At 37.4% G+C, this 20,213-nt stretch overlaps 1 protein-coding gene across 1 annotated transcript; it reads left to right on the top strand.

Moving 5' to 3' along the window:
* Positions 1 to 18,190: 18,190 nt before the first annotated feature.
* LOC141630378 (uncharacterized) lies at positions 18,191 to 18,970 on the top strand. The gene has a single exon (XM_074443208.1). The coding sequence runs from the start codon at positions 18,191 to 18,193 to the stop codon at positions 18,968 to 18,970; it is 780 nt and encodes a 259-aa protein (XP_074299309.1).
* Positions 18,971 to 20,213: the final 1,243 nt, after the last annotated feature.

Raw genomic sequence — 20,213 nt, 5'->3', positions numbered from 1 at the left:
TTACGTTTTGGGGTTTGCTTCGACGGTAATTAGAAATATTCGTCGAACGCGATTTTCGAGAATATTAAAGTTCTTAAACACGATTTTACTAAAAGATTAAGTACTCATATGCCCAATATCCAAACTCGTTTACCCAACGACCGTAAGAAATGGGAAAATCCCAATTTTACGACTTTTATCCGAAATCTATTTTATCAAAGAAAAGGTTTAAATATAGTTTAAATCACTTTTAAACATTTCTAAACTATCAAAAATAATTACATTTCTTCAAAATAAAATAAGATTATATTTTATCAAATAAATTTTATTTCAAATAAATTAATATTAAATTAAAATAGATTAAAATATTACTTTTAAAATATAATAAAGGTCTTCAAATTTACGGGGTGTTAAAATCATCCCTCCTTTTACGAAGTTTCGTTCCCGAAACTTAGAAGAAGGAACATTGTATATATGTAGGTCTATCTCTTTAAAATCAAGTAAACAAAATCTTCAAAATATGAACGTATGAAATATAAGTGTCTTTTCAATGGAACGGAACATCCTCGTCGGCCGTTCAAGAACATCAATATTCCAAATCAAAGACATAAAAATATATATTTTTACACCAACAAATGAGAAAACCAATTATCGGACGTCTCCAAGAACGAGCTTTACCACTCATTGACGTTAAAACCATTGGAAAACATTAAAATATTTTCAAAAATCTTTAGTTCGAAACTCTATAAAAAGGATAATAACTCCACTAGCTATGACCTAACTCTAACTACGACTTTTAAACAACTAAGCAAGGACTACTAACGCGGAGAGTATTTAAGAGAAGGAGAGGAACACTCGAAAGGATAGCTAAAACTCACAAGAATTAGGTAAAGGAAAGAGAATTACTTCACGAGAAAAGTTCGGGATATTTAGCTAACATAGAAGATTCAGGCTCCCAAGTTTCTTCTTCGAGATTTCCACAACGCCAAAGGATACGAACTAGGGGTACAACTTTGTTTCTAAGTTGCTTGTTTGCTCTTTCGAGGATTCGGATCGGCCTTTCTTCCAAAGCCAAGTTAGGTTCCAAATCTAGGATCTCTTCTTGAATAACATGGCTCGGATCACTAATGTACTTCCTCAACTGAGATACATGGAAGACATTATGAACCTTGCTCAAATTCGGGGGCAACTCTAAACGGTAAGCAACGGGACCAATCTTCTCAAGCACACGGAAAGGTCCAATGTATTTGGGACTCAGCTTTCCTTTCACACCAAAACGTTTCACCCCTTTCATAGGTGATACCTTAAGGAACACTCGATCATCAACCTCAAAGGTAAGTGGTCGACGACGGACATCGGCATAAGATTTCTGTCGGTCTTGAGCGGCTTTCATTAACTCTCGAATGATCTGAACCTGATTGATGGTCTCAGTCACCAAATCGGGTCTCAACACATGAGCATCTTTGACTTGGTCCCAACAAACAGGACTACGACACTTCCTACCGTACAAAGCTTCATAAGGTGACATCTTGATAGAGGAATGATAGATATTGTTGTAGGATAATTCGACAAGAGGTAAACATTTCTCCCAAGAAGTGTGGAAGTCTAAAGCACAAGCACGGAGGAGGTTCTCTAAAGTCTGGATACTCCTCTCAGTCTACCCACCTGTAGCGGCATGAAAAGCGGTACTCATCAGTAGCTTACTACCCATGGCTTCTTGCAAAGCAGTCCAGAAACGGGAACAGAATCTCGGGTCACGATTTGAAACTATATCCTTAGGCACTCCATGGTAGCGTACTATCTCCTTCACGTAGGCACCAGCTAGGACAACTAAGTTCCATGTCTCCTTGATAGGTATAAATCTAGCACACTTGGTCAATCGATCTACAACCACCCAAACAACATCTTTTCCACTCGTAGTCTTAGGTAAAGCCATCACAAAGTCCATGGAAATGGACTCCCACTTCTAAAGAGGAACATCCAAAGGTTGTAGCAAACCTCCGGGTTTCTGATGCTCAATCTTCACTTTCTGACAGGTAAGACACTTGCTAACATACTCTAGGACATCAATTTTCATCCTAGGCCACCAAAACTATAATCTCAAGTCTTTATACATCTTGTCACCACCAGGATGAATAGAGTAAGGAGAAAGGTGAGCTTCATCAAAGATCTTCTTCCTCAACTCGGCTACTCTCGGAACATAAATCCTACCTTGGTAACGAAGGTATCCATCACTATCCACCACACAATCCTTAGCTTGCCCAAGTTGGATTTTTGCTTGAATGGACTTGAAATTAGCATCCTCAGGTAGGCAAGTACGGATCTCACGGTAAAAGTCGGGTTTTGCACTCAAGGCACTAAGATAGTCAAAGCTCTTCCCAACAAGGCTTATCCCTAACTTTTGAAATTCCGTGGTAAGTTCATCAGGTAACACACGGATAGTGCTGAAAGAGTGACTAGTCTTCCGACTCAAAGCATCGGCCACCACATTTGCTTTCCCTTCATGATAAATCAACTCGGCATCATAATCATTCACCAACTCTAGCCATCTTCTTTGCCTCATATTCAATTCTTTCTGGGTAAAGATACACCTCAAACTCTTATGATCGGTATAAATGCGGCAATGAACTCCAATAAGGTAATGCCTCCATGTCTTCAAGGCATGTACCACGGCGGCTAATTCAAGATCATGAGTCGGATAGTTCACCTCGTGAACCCTCAGTTGTCGAGAAGCATAAGCAATAACCCTTCGGTTTTGCATCAAGACACAACCTAGGCCATGCTTTGAAGCATCACAATAAACATCGTAGTCCACACCATCCTCAGGTAAGGTCAACAAGGATGTCAAAGATAGAGTTTTTATAGGTCACTAGCATCAAACTTAAGGGAGGAGCAAGATGAAGCGAGGAAAGGAGGTATGAACGGTAACGCTCATGGTCAAAGAAGAAGGGAATTAGACAAGAAGGAAACTCCAAGTACTCGAATCCCAAATTACAACATCAGCCTAAACGGTTCCGAAAACTACCCAACAATAAAACTAATGACCAAGACACTCCCAAGGATTTCCTCAAAACACTCATGTTACTTCATCCTAAGCAATTCCGTGAAACAAGGTGCTCCACTATAAGTGTGATCTCATCACTCCAAATCCTCAAACATCCACAAACAACTTCCACAAGATCAAGGTCATGGTTTCCAACAAAGCTATACTCATATCCAACTAGTGTCAACCATGGGTTTCTCAAAATGATAACATCTTTAATCAAGGGTCCTAATTCCAATCTCTAAATTCCCACATTCTAACACCATAAATTAAAACTATGTCCTTCAACTTAACAATTGGCGTCAACCATACCATTATCCTTTCTAGTTACTAAAACAAGTGCTAAGATTTCTCAACAATGTAGCTTAGTCTCACTATCATTCCATGCCGCAAGTAGTAATTAAGATCACTCACTTAGGCCAACTAATAGTCCCAAAATTAGTATTTTTCATATGGTAACATATACCTTATAAAACCCTCATATCCAAAGTGATTACGAAAGCCAATCGTAAATTCAACTTACTTACTCTCTCAATCTTACACCTTGGATTCCACCACTCAATTCCACCTAAGTCTTTCAAACATCACAACCTCTTAAAACCAGGGTTATAGGTTAACCACAAAAAATCTCCTCAAAAGTCAAATTCTCCAACCAAGGCCAACATTCCTCAAAAGAAAGAGTACTATAAAAAGGCGTTAAGGGAAGATAAGCAAGGAACAAAACACAATTTAGGAGGGTACAAGAGTCACTCTTAAGGAAAGGAAAGAGAGTTTAGAAGAAGAAGCAAGCATTAAGAAGTAAAGAGTAAGGCAAGGTACACAAAGATGGAGGGATAACTTCGAGGAAAAAGAAGCATTCTTCACAAGTTGAACAAAACTCCAATGCCCGACGATAGGCACAAATCTTGATCACGACACGGGTAAGCTCATGGTCATTGATCCAAGGGTGCAAAAATGATTGACAATCAACAAACATGTTAGAACTTAACAAAGAGCAAACGCACTACAGACTACCACCTTAGGTCCTTAAGTCTACCCATCCTACCCATCTCTCAAGTTTATTATTTTAAGGTCTAGTTATTTTTATCGGGGGTGCACAAACGTGCGTCGGGAGCAAATATGCTCTGATACCAACTGTGACACCCTCATTCATTGCGGAAAAGTAAACACATAATTCTAGATAAAAACTGCATGGATATGTTTGTAATAGGTTCATTTGGGTAAAAACCTGTAATTTTTAAAACCTGAACCTGCTATAAAAATATCCAAATGGGAAGGTGTCAAACATGCAAGGTCTAAAATAAATCTCATAAATAAAACATCGCTAAAGTCGCGGAACAAAGTTATACAACCCAAATATGAAAAAGGGAGACATATGTCTCTAGAAAGTATATGACATAAAAAGTGTTTAAGAGTCACAATAAAATAAAGTCAATCTAGGTCCCAAGGTTACTTTGCTCTCTAGCTCGTCCATGTACCCCATATATGCATCACCTACTTGTCAATCGCATTTTATACAAATACGAAAGCCACGGTCAGTGGGGAGTAACTCCGAGTTCTCCCAGCCACGAAATGTCATAATTAATATAACATGTAAACATAAGAATATGAATATGAATAACACATAGCCTTAGCATATAGATGCTAAACAATCGTGCTTATCATGTGAACAACAATATAACAATACATAGTCCTAGCATGTGAATACTAGACCGACTCATACTACACTATCATGTGAATCACATAACATCCAGGAATCCAAACTCTATCAACCATAGCCGGCTTGCATGTCACCTTCTATGATTCATAGAATCATCAAACAAGAAAGAACAATATATCTAGAGACAGGCATAAGTTCCTAGTACCGTCAATAGTCACTCTGTAACTCGAGTCTATACCACGAGGTAAGGTAAACACCCTAGTCCTAAACCTGCGCAGACCTAGCGACATGCGGAAAACTACCGCATCCAAGACCCATGATATCAACACATGCGTACCCCTAAGGAGTCCACCAAAGGGTTGGCTAGTACTTAAGCTGACCACATACTTCTAAGAGTACGTCATGAGGTCATGCCCTAACTTGGATATAAACCCACCAAGCTAAGACACAAAGGCTATTAAGCGATGAACATATACTCGTCAAAGACTATAATGGCCTATTTATGACGAAGGCCGAAATACTCACCTTGGACCTAGTCTCAGCTTGAATACTTTAGCCCACACCACACAAGACAAGTAGGACACCCACTTAACCATAAGAGGGGCAAAGACTCCAAACTTGCACACGCAAATGATCATACACACCCTAGCATATGAAAGGCTACGCAAGAGCATATCCAGGTGACAATCCAACAATATCTCCAATATCAATAATAATCCAAATTCCAGCTAACCAACAGTACCATAATCCATGAGAACAAGCTAAAATGGCAAAGAGGCAACAAGACTCAATTATAAGGCATCCAAAGCATCCAACAACCAACATGTGAAATGATAATCACAAATATCAAGGCATAACATAAAACATCCAATAACAACCAATCTTACCTCAAAGACAAACCCTCGACCCGAGTCCTGCGACGGGTCTTCGGTCAAATCGAGGCTGACCGGTTTAAATCTAGTTTGACCAAACTCGTTCGGTCAATCTGGCCCAGCTCAGAGTCTTGGCCTACTTTGGCCCACATCACAAAATTCATCACAATATCATTCTCATAACATTTCCAATTTCTATCATGTGAAAAAAACTATTAACATAAGGAAATATATTCCAACTTACAAAATAACTAATTCCACAAAATTCTCGCATAATAAAATAGCATAAATAACCGTCTCACACAAGGGTAAACTTTTCTATAAATTTTTAATCGATAAAACGACGCCATTTACTCATACGGACTCCGAATTGAGTGATTCAAGTGGCTAAACCACCTAATTATTCGATGCCGTTCAATCTGTTATATTTTTGGAAACATTAGAAACCGTCTCGGTCCGGTACTGACGCATTCCAGCCAAAACACGGACTTGTCACAACACATAATTCCTCATCCAAATTTGTTCCAAACAATAATATACAAATGGGTAACATAAAATTAAACATAAGCATACTCATCTTACTCCATTCATTTATTTATCAACAAGATCGTCTCAAACAACAACAAACAACAACAAACAACAAATACAACTACTAATGTGACATTAATTCGTCGAGTAACTCGGAAAAGTTACATTAAGCTAGCAAAGAGACAAGTAATAACTTGAGAAAGCTTCTAAAACCCAAAATTACTCTTCATCTTCAACCACATATGAGTCACCTAACTCATCTTTAAATTCTTCACCTATAAGAACAACAAAAACACAATTATTAAGCTTAAATTCGAAAACCCTAAAAGATGAGCCTTAAAACAAAATTGGGGGAAATAAAAATAAAGCTTACTAGTAGATGAGGATTGAAGAGAGGATTCCAAATATATAATTTTTATGAGATTTGGTGGAGAAATGAAGGATTTATGGTGGATTTAGAGATTATAAGGAGGATTTTTGAGATGAATTTGGTGTTTAATGAAAGGAAGAGAGAGAGTGAATTATGAAGGAAATGAGAATTGAAAGAGGGGACAATGGAGGGTAGGTGGCCAGCCAAAAGGCATGGGGAGATGGGTCATTTGTTTACGTTTTGGGGTTAGCTTCGACGGTAATTAGAAATATTCGTCGAACGCGATTTCCCAGAATATTAAAGTTCTTAAACACGATTTTACTAAAAGATTAAGTACTCATATGCCCAATATCCAAACTCGTTTACCCAACGACCGTAAGAAATGGGAAAAACCCAATTTTACGACTTTTATCCGAAATCTATTTTATCAAAGGAAAAGGTTTAAATATAGTTTAAATCACTTTTAAACATTTCTAAACTATCAAAAATAATTACATTTCTTCAAAATAAAATAAGATTATATTTTATCAAATAAATTTTATTTCAAATAAATTAATATTAAATTAAAATAGATTAAAATATTACTTTTAAAATATAATAAAGGTCTTCAAATTTACGGGGTGTTACAATGCCCCTTTGGGGTTGCCTGGCACTGTTCTGCTTCGCCTCAATACTTTGTTTAGGACAATCCCCATTCCGGTTAACCCGAATGTATACAGATCAGATTGACGAGTTTATATTTCACATATTACATTTTATCATTTAAATACACCTTTTCAAACTAATGGATCGTGTTAAGCAGTATAAACCTAACTCGGTAAATGGATGTTTAATTTCCGTTTTTGCTTGCAAATCAACTAAAATCCAACTCGACATCCATCATTTGATACTTGGATAAAACAACCGACATAACAAACTCATTTAACCCATTTTATCAACCTTTACACTAACAACCACGATCGATCAGCAGAGGCCTCTAACGCGGGTGGGATTGGGTGTTCGATTAAAGAGCTTCCCAATACGTACCCTCACTCCTTACTCAAAACCTTTGGATAGTGGACGGCCTTATCCATGGCAATGAGAGTCATTCTAGCGGTATGATGCTAAAGGGGGATGAGTCCTTATCTTTAGTACCTATGTCAAGCACTGCTTTTTGCTTCGTTTGACCGTGGTACAAAGTGGATTCGAACGGTTTCCAAGCATCCCATAATTGCTTGGTGGCGACTCTGAAAAACTCTGAATCATTTCTAGACCTTCATCGAGACGAAACCGACCGATCTAAACCGATCCGGTCAAAAGTATTTCTACGTCACCGAACGTGGCTTTCTTGACCGCTACATGTTCACAGATGGCGTGTAGGTGGCCTATGTACAAAGATTTGTGACTCTGTTGGCGAAAACTAGGACACTTGTGTCTTTGTGATCCTTAGAGGTGAAACTCGAGGTCGTGGTTAAAGTGCATTAATTGATATTACGGTCATAAGTCGGGTTCCTTGTCCAGACCCATAACCTAACCTTTATCGACCAATTAGCTCGTTTCGTCAGCGTGAGTTTTCTCATCCCCGCGTTTCGACTCCCGATTGCATTAAGCATACCGTTGACGTTACACTTCTTTTTTTTCGTCAAAGAGCTTTCACTCCTACGTGATCGCTTGGTGTGTAACCACCCTCATCAAACCAAAACCCGTGTCGGCATTCTACATAATATAATGAACCGTAAGTTCTTATGTGCTATGTGATCATAAGTCCTTCCGTATCATTTTCAAAACTTATAAAAATAACTTTTTACGCCATTATAATGGTCATTTCAAACCTCAATCTTTTGCTGATCGTCGCAAATCAACCTTTTTATGCCGTCCTAATGACGATTTCAAATCTTGGTTTTTGTAACTGTTCCAAAACAAATTTTTACGCCGTCGTAATAACGATTTCAAATCGTGGTTTTCGTAACCGTTTCAAAACCACTTTTTACACCGTCATTATAACACCCGCGATTTTATCTCAATGGACGATTCCTTAAAATCGGTAATTTAATAATACACGATTATTTATTGGTATATTATTTATTTTATTTTATACTTTCAAAATCGTGCTTTAGTTTTCTAAAGTCAATTTGGTTTTATTTGGGCCCGGAACTCCTTAAAAGTCGTAGTGTGAGGCTTTTTAGTGCAAAACCGAGTCACAAACCAAATAGCTTAGTTATTGGGCCTACACAAACCTATGGACCATCTTAAAGACAACAAAACCTCCTTCTTTTAGGGTTTCCTCTTTCATTTTTCAGCAACTTCTCTTCATCTTCTTCCTCAGGGAAGATGAGATTCCACCATTAAAATCTTCAAACTCCAAAACCTTAAGACGGATGCCATTTCTTCGTTTCTCAACAAAATTCTATGATTTTCATACCAATCTTCTCCTCTCATTCTCCTCCTTCTTTCTATATAAGAAAAACCTTACCTTTTGAATCTTTTGGAAAATCCATCTTTTGTGAGATGAGTTTTCTAACCCCTTTTTTTGTCTTATACTTGTCTCTCGGTGGAAGCTTTAGTATTCCGGAGTATTATTGGGTCGGAATTGTGTTCTTGAAGAGCTAAAAGGTAACGGTGATAGGTTAATCGGTATTATATCATTTATGTGGTTTAATCATTAGGAACTAGCCTTTGTTTTGATAAAGTTAGTATGTTAATCCATGTTTCGTACTTTGATAATTGTTGTTGAATGTTGTCTTAAGCATGTGTGTAGAATATTAAGAGTATCGTTGAAATTGTTATCAATTTTGTAAAGTTAAGATGTTGGATGATTTAATTGATTGGGTTTGGATCAAATTTTGTGTTTTAATCCATCTTTTATGCTTTGATTTTACCCTTAAAACTCGCAACGAAGTCACTTAGGTAATATGTGATGGAGTTGGGATTGTAAGGATAAGATAAAAGTGGTTTGGGTATGAAGATGAAGCTTTTGTGTCGTGGGAAAAAGTCTTTTGCGCTGGTTGCGCACCATGGCGCAGCCTGCGTTACAGCCTGGACTAGTTTTCGTAAAATGGCCATAACTTACTCATTTCTTGTACATTTTGCGATTATGACTTACCGTTAGAACCTTAAGAGGAAAAACTATCACCTCAAATTGGTTTCACCTCATTCTCATGTTTAGAACACAAGTTATGATCATTTAAAGTTGAACCTTATTGTATTCGAGTTCTAAACTTGTTGTTTTGCATTGGAGTTTAGGTTTGTTGTTGGTTATGCTTATTAACCTTGGTTCTATTGCTTGTTTATGGTGGGTTGACACTTTTTTAACATTGGAACACCTTGGCTATGTCTCATTCACATGTCAAATGTTGGCTTCAGTTGCTAAGCTTAAATATGTCTCGAATTTGATTTGTTTACGTTTTGCCTCGTGTTCCGTATAACTTAACTCATTTGTTATCGCTTGTTTATTCTATGATTAAATAACACGTAAATATGAAATATAATGTTTAGACTTGTTATATAGGAATGAAATGACGTTGTGTAATTCATAATCGAGTTCTTACATATTCATTATTGATTCTTTATCAATTGTCAAGGGTGAAATGCTTATCTTGAATTATTACTTATATTGGGTTGTTTTCTCATGAAAATGTTATTATGCTATTCATTTGTAACATGGCTTCTTATGCATTGAATTTCATTCACTCTTATGTCAAATAACGTTGTATACTTCACACTCGAGTTGTTACTTGTTAATTGTCGATTCTTTATCAAGTTTCAATTGTGAAATACCTATCTTGAGCGACTACTCATGTTGAGTCGTTTTCTTATGGAAATGTAATTATGCTAGACCTTCTTGCTTGACTAGTTTATGCCACTCTCGTTGGCCGTTCTGCCGAGACTTGGTCATTTTACTTTATTGACGCCTCTCTCGTTGGCCGTTTTGCTGAGAGTTGGTTGTCCCATTCTTTTTCCGCCACACTTGTTGGCCGTTCTGCCGAATTTTAGTCATCTTACTCTATTGACGCCTCTCTCGTTGGCTGATCTTCCGAGAGTTGGTTGTCCAGTTCTATTTCCACTGCTCTCGTTGGCCGTTCTGCCAAGAGTTAGGTACTCGACTTCCGTTCTGTCGATCGGGCTTTAGATGGATGCGAAATGTTTATCGCATGTCGAATCGGGATATGTTCATCCCGAGAGTCTGTCTAGGTTTAGACTAGGACCATACATATTATCGTCGTCCTACCGAGAGGAATTCAGTGGGAATTGAGTTGGAAATAAGTCCAAGAGTAGTAAAAGCCTTGGATGGTGTTAGTTATTTTCATATGTCATTTGCCATTGGAAACGTTTATGCCTTGGATTGTATACTTCATGTCTTTTGGTCCTATCGAACACTAGGGGGTGAGATGCAAGCCACCTAGTATCGATATGATCGGTGGGATTGATGTTCAATTCGTACATATGGTGAGATGCAAGCCATAGGTATGCATGTGACATTAGTAGCCACATCCCGTACATTGTTTGGTAAAATGCTTTCAAAAGAAATGGCTACGATGTTCACTCACATGTACCATGTTATTAGCCTCTCGTTTATCCTTGTAATATAAGTTAACTTATTGTTCATTATTGCCTTCTCATATCAAGCCATTCACGTGGTCATGTGTGTTCATCATTCATCCTTGTTTTCTTATATCGAGCTATTCGTGTTGTCATGTATGTTCACCGTTCATTCTTGCTTTCTAAGATCAAGCTACTCATGTTTATATGCATGATTATCGTTCATTATTAATTTACCTATCAAGTTATCCATGTTAACACGTATGATCTATGTTTGTTCTTGTTTTCTCTTATCATGTTAAGTATATCTTGTATTTATTATGCTTTATCTTAATTATGTTCTTATCTATGTTTATTTTTATATAATATGGCTAGGAGAACCTTGAGTTACTCCCCATTGAGTCTAGCGTTCATGTTTACATGAATGATAGGTGATAGTGTTGCTGCTTGGGGATGAAGACATGTGAGCAAGCGAGCGTTATACTTACAACGAATGACCTTCCTCGTTATAGTTTAGGATCGTACTTAGTTTTATAATTGTGCTTTATTTAGGGATTAAGATCCCGCTCATCTAGATAATTTTTATTTTGTATAAAATCTTTATTAAACTCACCCTGGTTTATATAGTGACTCCGCTGTTTTTAATATCAAAGTTTTTAAAATCTCGCTTTTTCCGCTGCAAAGTTTATATTTAACTTTTCGTAGAAACACGAGGGTTCACAGTTGGTATATAAGCTATAACGCTCCCATTGCACACACTTGTACCCCAAACATAATTTGAACTTAACTTTAAATAATTAATGAGAGATGGGTAGACTTAGAGCATCCACATTGAAGAGGATGGTGCATCCTCTTAGCACTATCTCTCTTCATGCCCTCTTCAATGTGGAATCAATTTGGACATCCTTTTTGGAAGAGGAAGAGGAAGACTTCCTCTATTTTTAGAGGAAGTTAATCCTAGGCCCTTGTGCCCATTCTCCCATAAACTTGGACCATGTGGATTATAATTTATGTTTATAAATTTATCAACTATTATAAAAATAATTAAAATATAAAAGAGGAAGAAGAGAGGATCCTCTTTGATGTAGGGGAAAAAATGAAAGAAAAGTTAGAAGGAGGATGGTGATAGTGGAAAATGAGGTGTCAAAAAAATAGAGAGAAAAAAGGGAAAAAGAGGAAATAAGAGGAAGATGAGATACTCTTCAATGTGCATGCTCTTAAGGACCTAAGGTGATAGTCTGCATTGTGATTGCTCCTTTTTAGGCTCTAACACGTTTGTTGATTGTACATAACTAAATCTTATGCCCTTGGATCGATAAACCATGTGCTTACCCATGTGACAATCTAGTTTTACTTCCTATTGCTGAAAGTTGAAGATTTTTTCAACCTTCTGAAGGATGCTTCTACTTCCTCAAAGATATTTCTCGTTCTTTGTGTACCTTTGCCTTGATTCTTGTCTTTATTCTAAACTCTCTTTTGTCTCACCTTGAAACCTACTCTTGTACCATTCCGACCTATCCTTCATTTCTTGTTTGTCCTCCCATGGCGCCTTGTAGGTAGCTCTCTTTCTTTTGTGGGATGTTAACCTTGGTTTGGTATTTTGGCCTTTGAGGAGTGTGTTTGTGGTCGACTCCTAACCATTGCTTTGAGAGGTCGTGTTGTTAGGAAAGTTTTGGTAGTGTGGTGAGACCTACATTGGTGATTCTTATGCCTATTTCCTTGACGTAAAGTGGGTGTGTTTGGTTGTTGAATTCTTTGTGTAAGGTGTGAGTTGTATATGTTGCTAAGGTTATGGCACTTGACTTTGTTAATCATATTTGGGATTTGAAAGCTTGACAGGTTGAGCATTGTTAGTTTAGGAGTAACCAGGAACTAAAGTTCATGATGTGAGCCTGGAAGAAAACACATTTAGAATGTTGATGACCATAAATAGATTGGTGTTGTGATTTGACACTAGTTGGGTATGAGTATAGCTTTGTTAGTAGTTTTGATATTGGTTTTGTGAAAGTCGTTTGTAGAGGTTTTATAATTGGGAGTTGTGAAATCACAATCGTGGTGAAGTACTTTGCTTCATAGAATAGCTTAGGAGTAAAGTGACGTAATTTGGATTGAGTAAACTCTTTGGAGTAATGTGGTTATGAGATTGGTTTTCGAGGGATGTTTGAGGAACCATTTAGGATGATGTTGTTGTTTGTGATTTGAGTGTGTGGCATTTCCATGTTGCCTAGTATCCCCTTCTTTTTGACCCTAAGCCTTATCGTTCATGCCCCTCTTACTCGTTTCGTTGTGCTTCTCCTTTTGGATTGAAGCTAGTGGCCTATAAAACTCTGTACTCTTTAACCTCCTTGTCGACCTTATCGTGGCTTTCTACCCCTAAAAGTTCGATATAGTTCCTTTTGTTTGTCAGGCATAAATTTCTTTATCGTGATCCGTGATCGTAATACCCGTCTTCATTTTCATTTTGCTTGGTTTCTAACTAGTGTTGGTTCTTTATTGATTCGTTGTTGAAATTTAATGTTACATTTTGCAAAACATGACTTATTTTAAAAGTTTGAAAATGAAAGTTCGCTTTCAATTTGGCATGTTTTTAGAAAATTTGAAATGGATGATCACTTTTAATTGGCTTTAACGTTTGATTCGATGTTATGACTCGTTATTGGAGACGTCTAATAACTTGCTCTACGCTTATCAGCATATGATTTTGTCTTTGACCTTGTCTTTGATTTGGAATGTTGATGTTCTTAAATGCGCAACGAGAACTCTGTCGTTCCTTTGACGAGATAATGTGCCTTTTGGAAATTCTTTTTGAAACTTTTGAAAGAGTTCTAAATTTTAAGATATCAAACCTTGTAAATGTTTTAGGTGTCGACTTTGAAAATGAATTTATCCTTGCAACTTTTCGTTTTCTACTTTCAAGTTTTGAGGACTAAACTTTTTGAAGGCGGGGTGATTGTAACACCCGTGATTTCATCTCAATGGACGATTCTTTAGAATCGTTAATCTAATAATACTCGATTTTTAATTGGTATATTATTTATTTTGTTTTATACGTTCAAAATCGTGCTTTAGTTTTCTAAAGTCAATTTTGTTTTATTTGGGCACAGAACTCCTTAAAAGTCGTAGTGTGAGTCTTTTTAGTGAAAAATCGAGTCACAAACCAAATGCCTTTGTTATTAGGTCAAAATAAACCTATGGACCATCTTTAAGACAACAAAACATCCTTCTTTTAGGGTTTCCCCTTTCATTTTTCAGCAACTTCTCTTCATCTTCTTCCTTAGTGAAGATGAGATTCCGCCATTAAAATCTTCAAACTCCAAAACCTTAAGACGGATACCATTTCTTTGTTTCTCAACAAAATACTATGATTTTCATACCAATATTCTCCTCCTTCATTTTATGTAAGAAAAACGCACCTTTTGATTCTTTTGAAAATCCATCTTTTGTGAGATGAGTTTTCTAACCCTTTTTTTCTTATACTTGTCACTAGGTGGAAGCTTTAGTATTTCGGAGTAGTATTGAGTCGGAATCATGCTCTTAAAGAGCTAAAAGGTAACGGTGATAGGTTACTCGATATGATATCATTTATGTGCTTTAATTATTAGGGACTAGCCTTTGTTTTGATAATGTTATTAACTTTACATGTTAATCCATGTTTCGTACTTTGATAATTGTTGTTGGATGTTGTCTTAAGCATGTGTGTAGAATATTAAGAGTATCGTTGTAATTGTTATCAATTTGGTAAAGTTAAGATGTTGGATGATTTAATTGATTGGGTTTGGATAAAATTTTGTGTTTTAATCCATCTTTTATGCTTTGATTTCACTCTTAAAACTTGGAATGAAGTTACTTGGGTAATATGTGATGGAGTTGGGATTGTAAGGATAAGATAAAAGTGGTTTGGGGATAAAGATTAAACTTTTGTGTCGTGGGAAACAGTCTTTTGCGCAGGCTGCGCACCATGGTGCAGCCTGCACTATAGCATGGACCAGTTTTCGTAAAATGGCTATAACTTACTCATTTCGTGTCCATTTTGGGATTATGACTTACCGTTAAAACCTTAAGAGGAAAAGCTATCACCTCCAATTTGTTTCACCTCATTGTCATGTCTAGAACACAAGTAATGACCATTTAAAATTAACCCTTGTTGTATTTGAGTCTAAACGTTTTTTTTTGCATTGGGGTTTAGGTTTCTTGTTGGTTATGCTTATTAACCTTGGTTCTAATGCTTTTTTATGGTGTGTTGACAATTTTTTTATCATTGGAATACCTTGGCTATGTCTCATTCACATGTCAAATGTCGGCTTCGATTGTTAAGCTTAAATAAGACTCGGATTTGATTTGTTTACGTTTTGCCTCGTGTTCCGTATAACTTAACTCATTTGTTATCGTTTGTTTATACTATGTTTAAATAACACGTAAATATGAAATATAATGTTTATTCTTGTTATGAAATATAATTCATAATCGAGTTCTTACTTATTCATTATTGATTCTTTATCAATTGTCAAAGGTGAAATGCTTATCTTGAATTATTACTTATATTGGGTCGTTTTCTCATGAAAATGTTATTATGCTATTCATTTGCAACATGGCTTCTTATACAATGAATTTCATTCACTCTTATGTCAAATGACTTAGTATACTTCACACTCGAGTTGTTACTTGTTCATTATCGATTCTTTATCAAGTTTCAAGTGTGAAATACCTATCTTGAGTGACGTGTTGAGTCGTTTTCTTATGGAAATGTCATTATGCTATACCTTCTTGTTTGACTAGTTTACGCCGCTCTCGTTGGCCGTTCTAACGAGACTTGGTCATCTTACTCTATTGACGCCTATCTCATTGGCTAATCTGCCGAGAGTTCGTTGTCCCATTCTATTTCCGCCGCTCTCGTTGGCCGTTCTGCCGAGAGTTAGGTACTCGACTTCTGTTCTATCGATCTGTCTTGGATGCGAAATGTTTATCACATGTCGAATCGGGAAAAGTTCATTCCGAGAGTCCGGCCAGGTTTAGACTAGGGCCGTACATATTATCGTTGTCCTACCGAGAGGAATTCTTTGGGAATTGAGTAGGACATAAGTCTAAGAGTAGTAAAAGTCTTGCATGGTGTTGGTTGTTTGCATATGCCATTTGCCATTGGAAACGTTTATGCCTTGGATTGATATTTCATGTCTTTTGGTCCTATCGAACACTAGGGGGAGAGATGCAAGCCACCTAGTATCGATATGATCGTTAGGATTGATGTTCCCATTCGTACCTATGGTGATATGTAAGCCATAGGTATGCATGTGACATTAGTAGCCACATCCCGTACATTGTTTGTTAAAATGCTTTCAAAAGAAATTGCTACGACGTTTACTCACATGTACCATGTTGTTAGACTCTCATTTATCCTTGTCATATAGGTTTACTTATTATTCATTCTTGCCCTCTCATATCAAGCCATCCGTGTGGTCATGTGTGTTCAGCATTAATCCTTGTTTTCTTATATTGAGCTATTCGTGTTGTCATGTATGTTCACTGTTCATTCTTGCTTTCTTAGATCAAGCTACTCATGTTGATATGTATGATTATCTTTCATTCTTAATTTACCTATCAAGTTATCCATGTTAACACGTATGATCTATGTTTATCCTTGTTTTCTCTTGTCATGTTAAGTATATCTTGTATTCAATACGCTTTGTCTTAATTATGTTCTTATCTATGTTTGTTTTGATATAATATGGCTGGGAGAACCTTGAGTTACTCCTCATTGACTGTGGCGTTCATATTCACATTAATGACAGGTGATAGTGTTTCTTCTTGGGGGGTGAAGACGTGAGAGCTAGCGAGCGTTGTACTTACGAATGACCTTCCTCGTTTTAGTTTAGGATCGTACTTAGTTTTGTAATTGTGCTTTTATTTCGGGATTAAGATCCCGCTCATCTAGCTAAGTTGTATTTTGTATAAAAGCTTTACTAAAATCACCTATTTGGTTTATATAGTGACTCCGTGGTTTTTAATATCAAAGTTTTTAAAATCTCGCTTTTCCGCTGCAAAGTTTATATTTACCTTTTCGTAGAAACCCCGGGGTTCAGAGTCATAATGGCAATTTCGATTTTCAGAATCCTCAAAAAACCGCTTTCAAAAACGAATTTGACCGTTTTCAAAGCCGTCATAATGACGATTTCAAGCCTCACAATTTTCCAAATTTCAAATAGCGTTTTCGAAGACGAATAATTTGATAGTTTTCCAAGCCGTTATAATAACGATTTAAATTTCCACAGTTTTTCGAATTTCAAATCTCGTTTTTGAAAAAAAAAAATTAACCATTTTCAAATTTCAAAATCAATCCTTTAAAAACAAATTAACAGTTTTCAAAATTTAAAAATCAATACTTTGAAAAAAATTTAACCACTTTCGAATTTCAATCCAATCTCAAATCTTTGAAATCAAATTTAACTGTTTTCAAATTTTCAATCCCAATTTCAAATCTTTGAAAAAAACTTAACCGTTTTCAAAGCTGTTGTGATGACGATTCTAAGTTCTTCAAATTTGTGATTTTCAAATCCGTAATTCTGAAATTCGAAACCCGTTTTGGAAACAACACACCGTTTCCTAAGCCGTCACAATTTTTAATTGTTTCAAACCAATCTTCCGAAAATAAACTTGTAGATACCCATATCTGTCGATATGACATTTATAAAAAACCCGTCAAACACCCGATGATGATAGGACAACTTGTATTCTGTTTAACACTGTCATTATTTGGGATATTTGTTTTGCGACGTAGACCGATGAAGAATTGTTTTAAGAAGGAGAATTAGAGATGGGCAATCTACACGAGTTTGGACGGATGCGTGGATACCAAACTCGCAATCAGGCCGTGTTCTTTCCCCGTGTGTCCCTAGGCGTGAGAATATGCTGGTGGGAGAGTTGCTGGACGAGAATGGCTGGAATAATGATCTTGTGACGGAGTTGTTCCTTCCCTTTGAGCGTGATAGAATTAGGCAGATTCGGCTGAGGTTGCATCGGCCGAGAGATGAGTGGTTTTGGAGTGACGAGAAGGATGGTGTGTACACGATGAGGTCTGCTTATAGGCGTTTGGCTGGGGAAAAGGATGACTTGGAAATGGAGGAGCTTCGAATTGGGAACGGGAGAAGTGGCTGTGGAATAGGCTCTGGAAAGTCCCGGTGTGGCCTCGTGTGAAGCTTTTGTTTTGGCAGCTGTGCAGCGAAGCCATGGCAACAAGAGCGAATATAGCATCTCGAGTTCGAGGTGAAATTTCTCCTTTTTCTTTTTGTCATTTTTATTGTGAAACTAGCGTTCATTTATTTAAAGATTGTGCCTTTGCAAAGCGGGTTTGGGAGGGGCTTGGGATAAGGGACGAAGAGGATGACAATGGAGGGGGGATTCGGGATTGGATAGAGGCTAAATGGAGGGAGTTTGGGGGGAGGGAACAGGCTTTGTTGATGGTGGGATGCTGGGCTATCTGGGAACACCGCAATAGGGTGGTCTTTGAAGACACTTTGGTGAGCCGTGAGATGGTAATGAGAAGAGTGACGGATGTCATGGATGAAATCGATGGAGGGGGGTTCGGGCAGCCCGTTCAACGGGCTGGTAGAGGTAGAGGAGTAGTGCGGGAGAGAGTGGAGGGTTGGAGGGTTCCACCTGACGGTTCCGTGAAGATCAACGTGGATGCGGGGGTCAAAGAGGGTGAAGGAGTTAGCCTTGGAGTGGTTTGTCGAGATGCGAATGGTCGGGTTCTATGGGGTTTGTCTTGTGCGCAGGAACATTGCTGGGAGCCGCAAGTCGCTGAAGCTGTTGCCATTCTTGAAGGAGTGCGGGAAGCATTGGCAAGAGGTCACTCGATGGTCATTCTTGAGAGCGATTGTTTACAAGTTATTGAGGCGCTCAAGAGGAAAGCTAAAGGACGAAGTATTCTGTCTCTTGTTATTGCTGACATTTTAGATTTTAGTAATTCGTTTATTCTCTGGTTTGGTCGTATACTAGTCGTTTGAACAATTCTGTAGCACACGCTCTAGCTCATGTTTTTCCTAGGGTGATCGGTAGAGTTGAGTGGTTAGAGACTCTGCCACCGGTCGCGAACAATGCTGTTTTGTTTGATTCATCGTTAATGCAGTAAACCTTCGGATTTTCCCCTCAAAAAAAAAAAAAAAATTTAAATGACATTTAAGTTCATCTTTGTGTTTCAAATTCATTTTATAACTTAACTTGAATTTAATTGTCAATTTATTTTATTGAAAATAAAATAATTATTTGATTTGAAAAATTATTTTTGAAATATTTATTTGATTTGAAAAGTCATTTTCAATGTGTTATTTGGTTTAAAAAATCGATTTCGAGAGTTTAAATCGAGTTGATAAGTCATTTGGTCATGCGGTTTTGGAGCTCGTTTTAGCTCGGTTTTTTGAGCCCGTTTTCTTTGCGAATTGGCACGAATCTCAAGTTAGCTAATCCACCTAGACATCTACCCCATCCAGCCATATTCAAATCCCATATATCCCAGCCCAATCCTTAGCTAAAACGGACATAAGCAGCCCCCAAAACAGCCCCTTACCCGTGGTTGTTATAGCCCATCGAAACCTCCTCTAAACCAATCCAATCCAACCCAAACCCGTATCTTATCTCCACCACTCCATACTACCCATCTCCATATGCCTTGAACACGAAGAAAACCTTCAAAATATCTTCTCTAACCCCTTCCCCAAGCCTACCAAAACCGAGTTCAACTAGGACTTTCCAAAACTCGGTTTTCTGCCCTCAATTTCTAACCCTTCGACACTCCGTATATAAACCTCCTATATTTCACACTTTTGCATCGCTAAGCTCAACACACATCCATCTACCATTAACCTACAATTCAGGAACCATAGAAACCCTAATTGCCTCCCAAATCCCACGATAAAACCGACGCATACAAACCGTGTTCTGGTTTGTGTGTTCCTCGTGTAACCTTTCGTTCAACCCTCAAATCTCCATTAAAATTCGAGCTTATTGTTCCTAATTCATCTTATAACATCCCTAGACAAACCCTTGTGCAATAATCCCCCTCCATTGATCACAAATTCCATCGAAAAACAGAGTGTTAAACAATCTGTTTTTGCGGATTTTCCTAATGGAGACCAGTTCTGTTTGTGCTCATTTTTCTTGCCCAATTCCTTAAAATGAGTCCTGACCACTTACAAATCTTTAATCTATATTATTTCTAGTTTCAAAACATCTTTGAGATCGAATTTTTGT

This window comes from Silene latifolia, chromosome Y (assembly GCF_048544455.1).
Source record: "Silene latifolia isolate original U9 population chromosome Y, ASM4854445v1, whole genome shotgun sequence".
Taxonomy (NCBI): Eukaryota; Viridiplantae; Streptophyta; class Magnoliopsida; order Caryophyllales; family Caryophyllaceae; genus Silene; species Silene latifolia.
The sequence above is the reverse complement of the archived record's forward strand: the minus strand, read 5'-3'. Positions and strand labels throughout refer to the sequence as shown.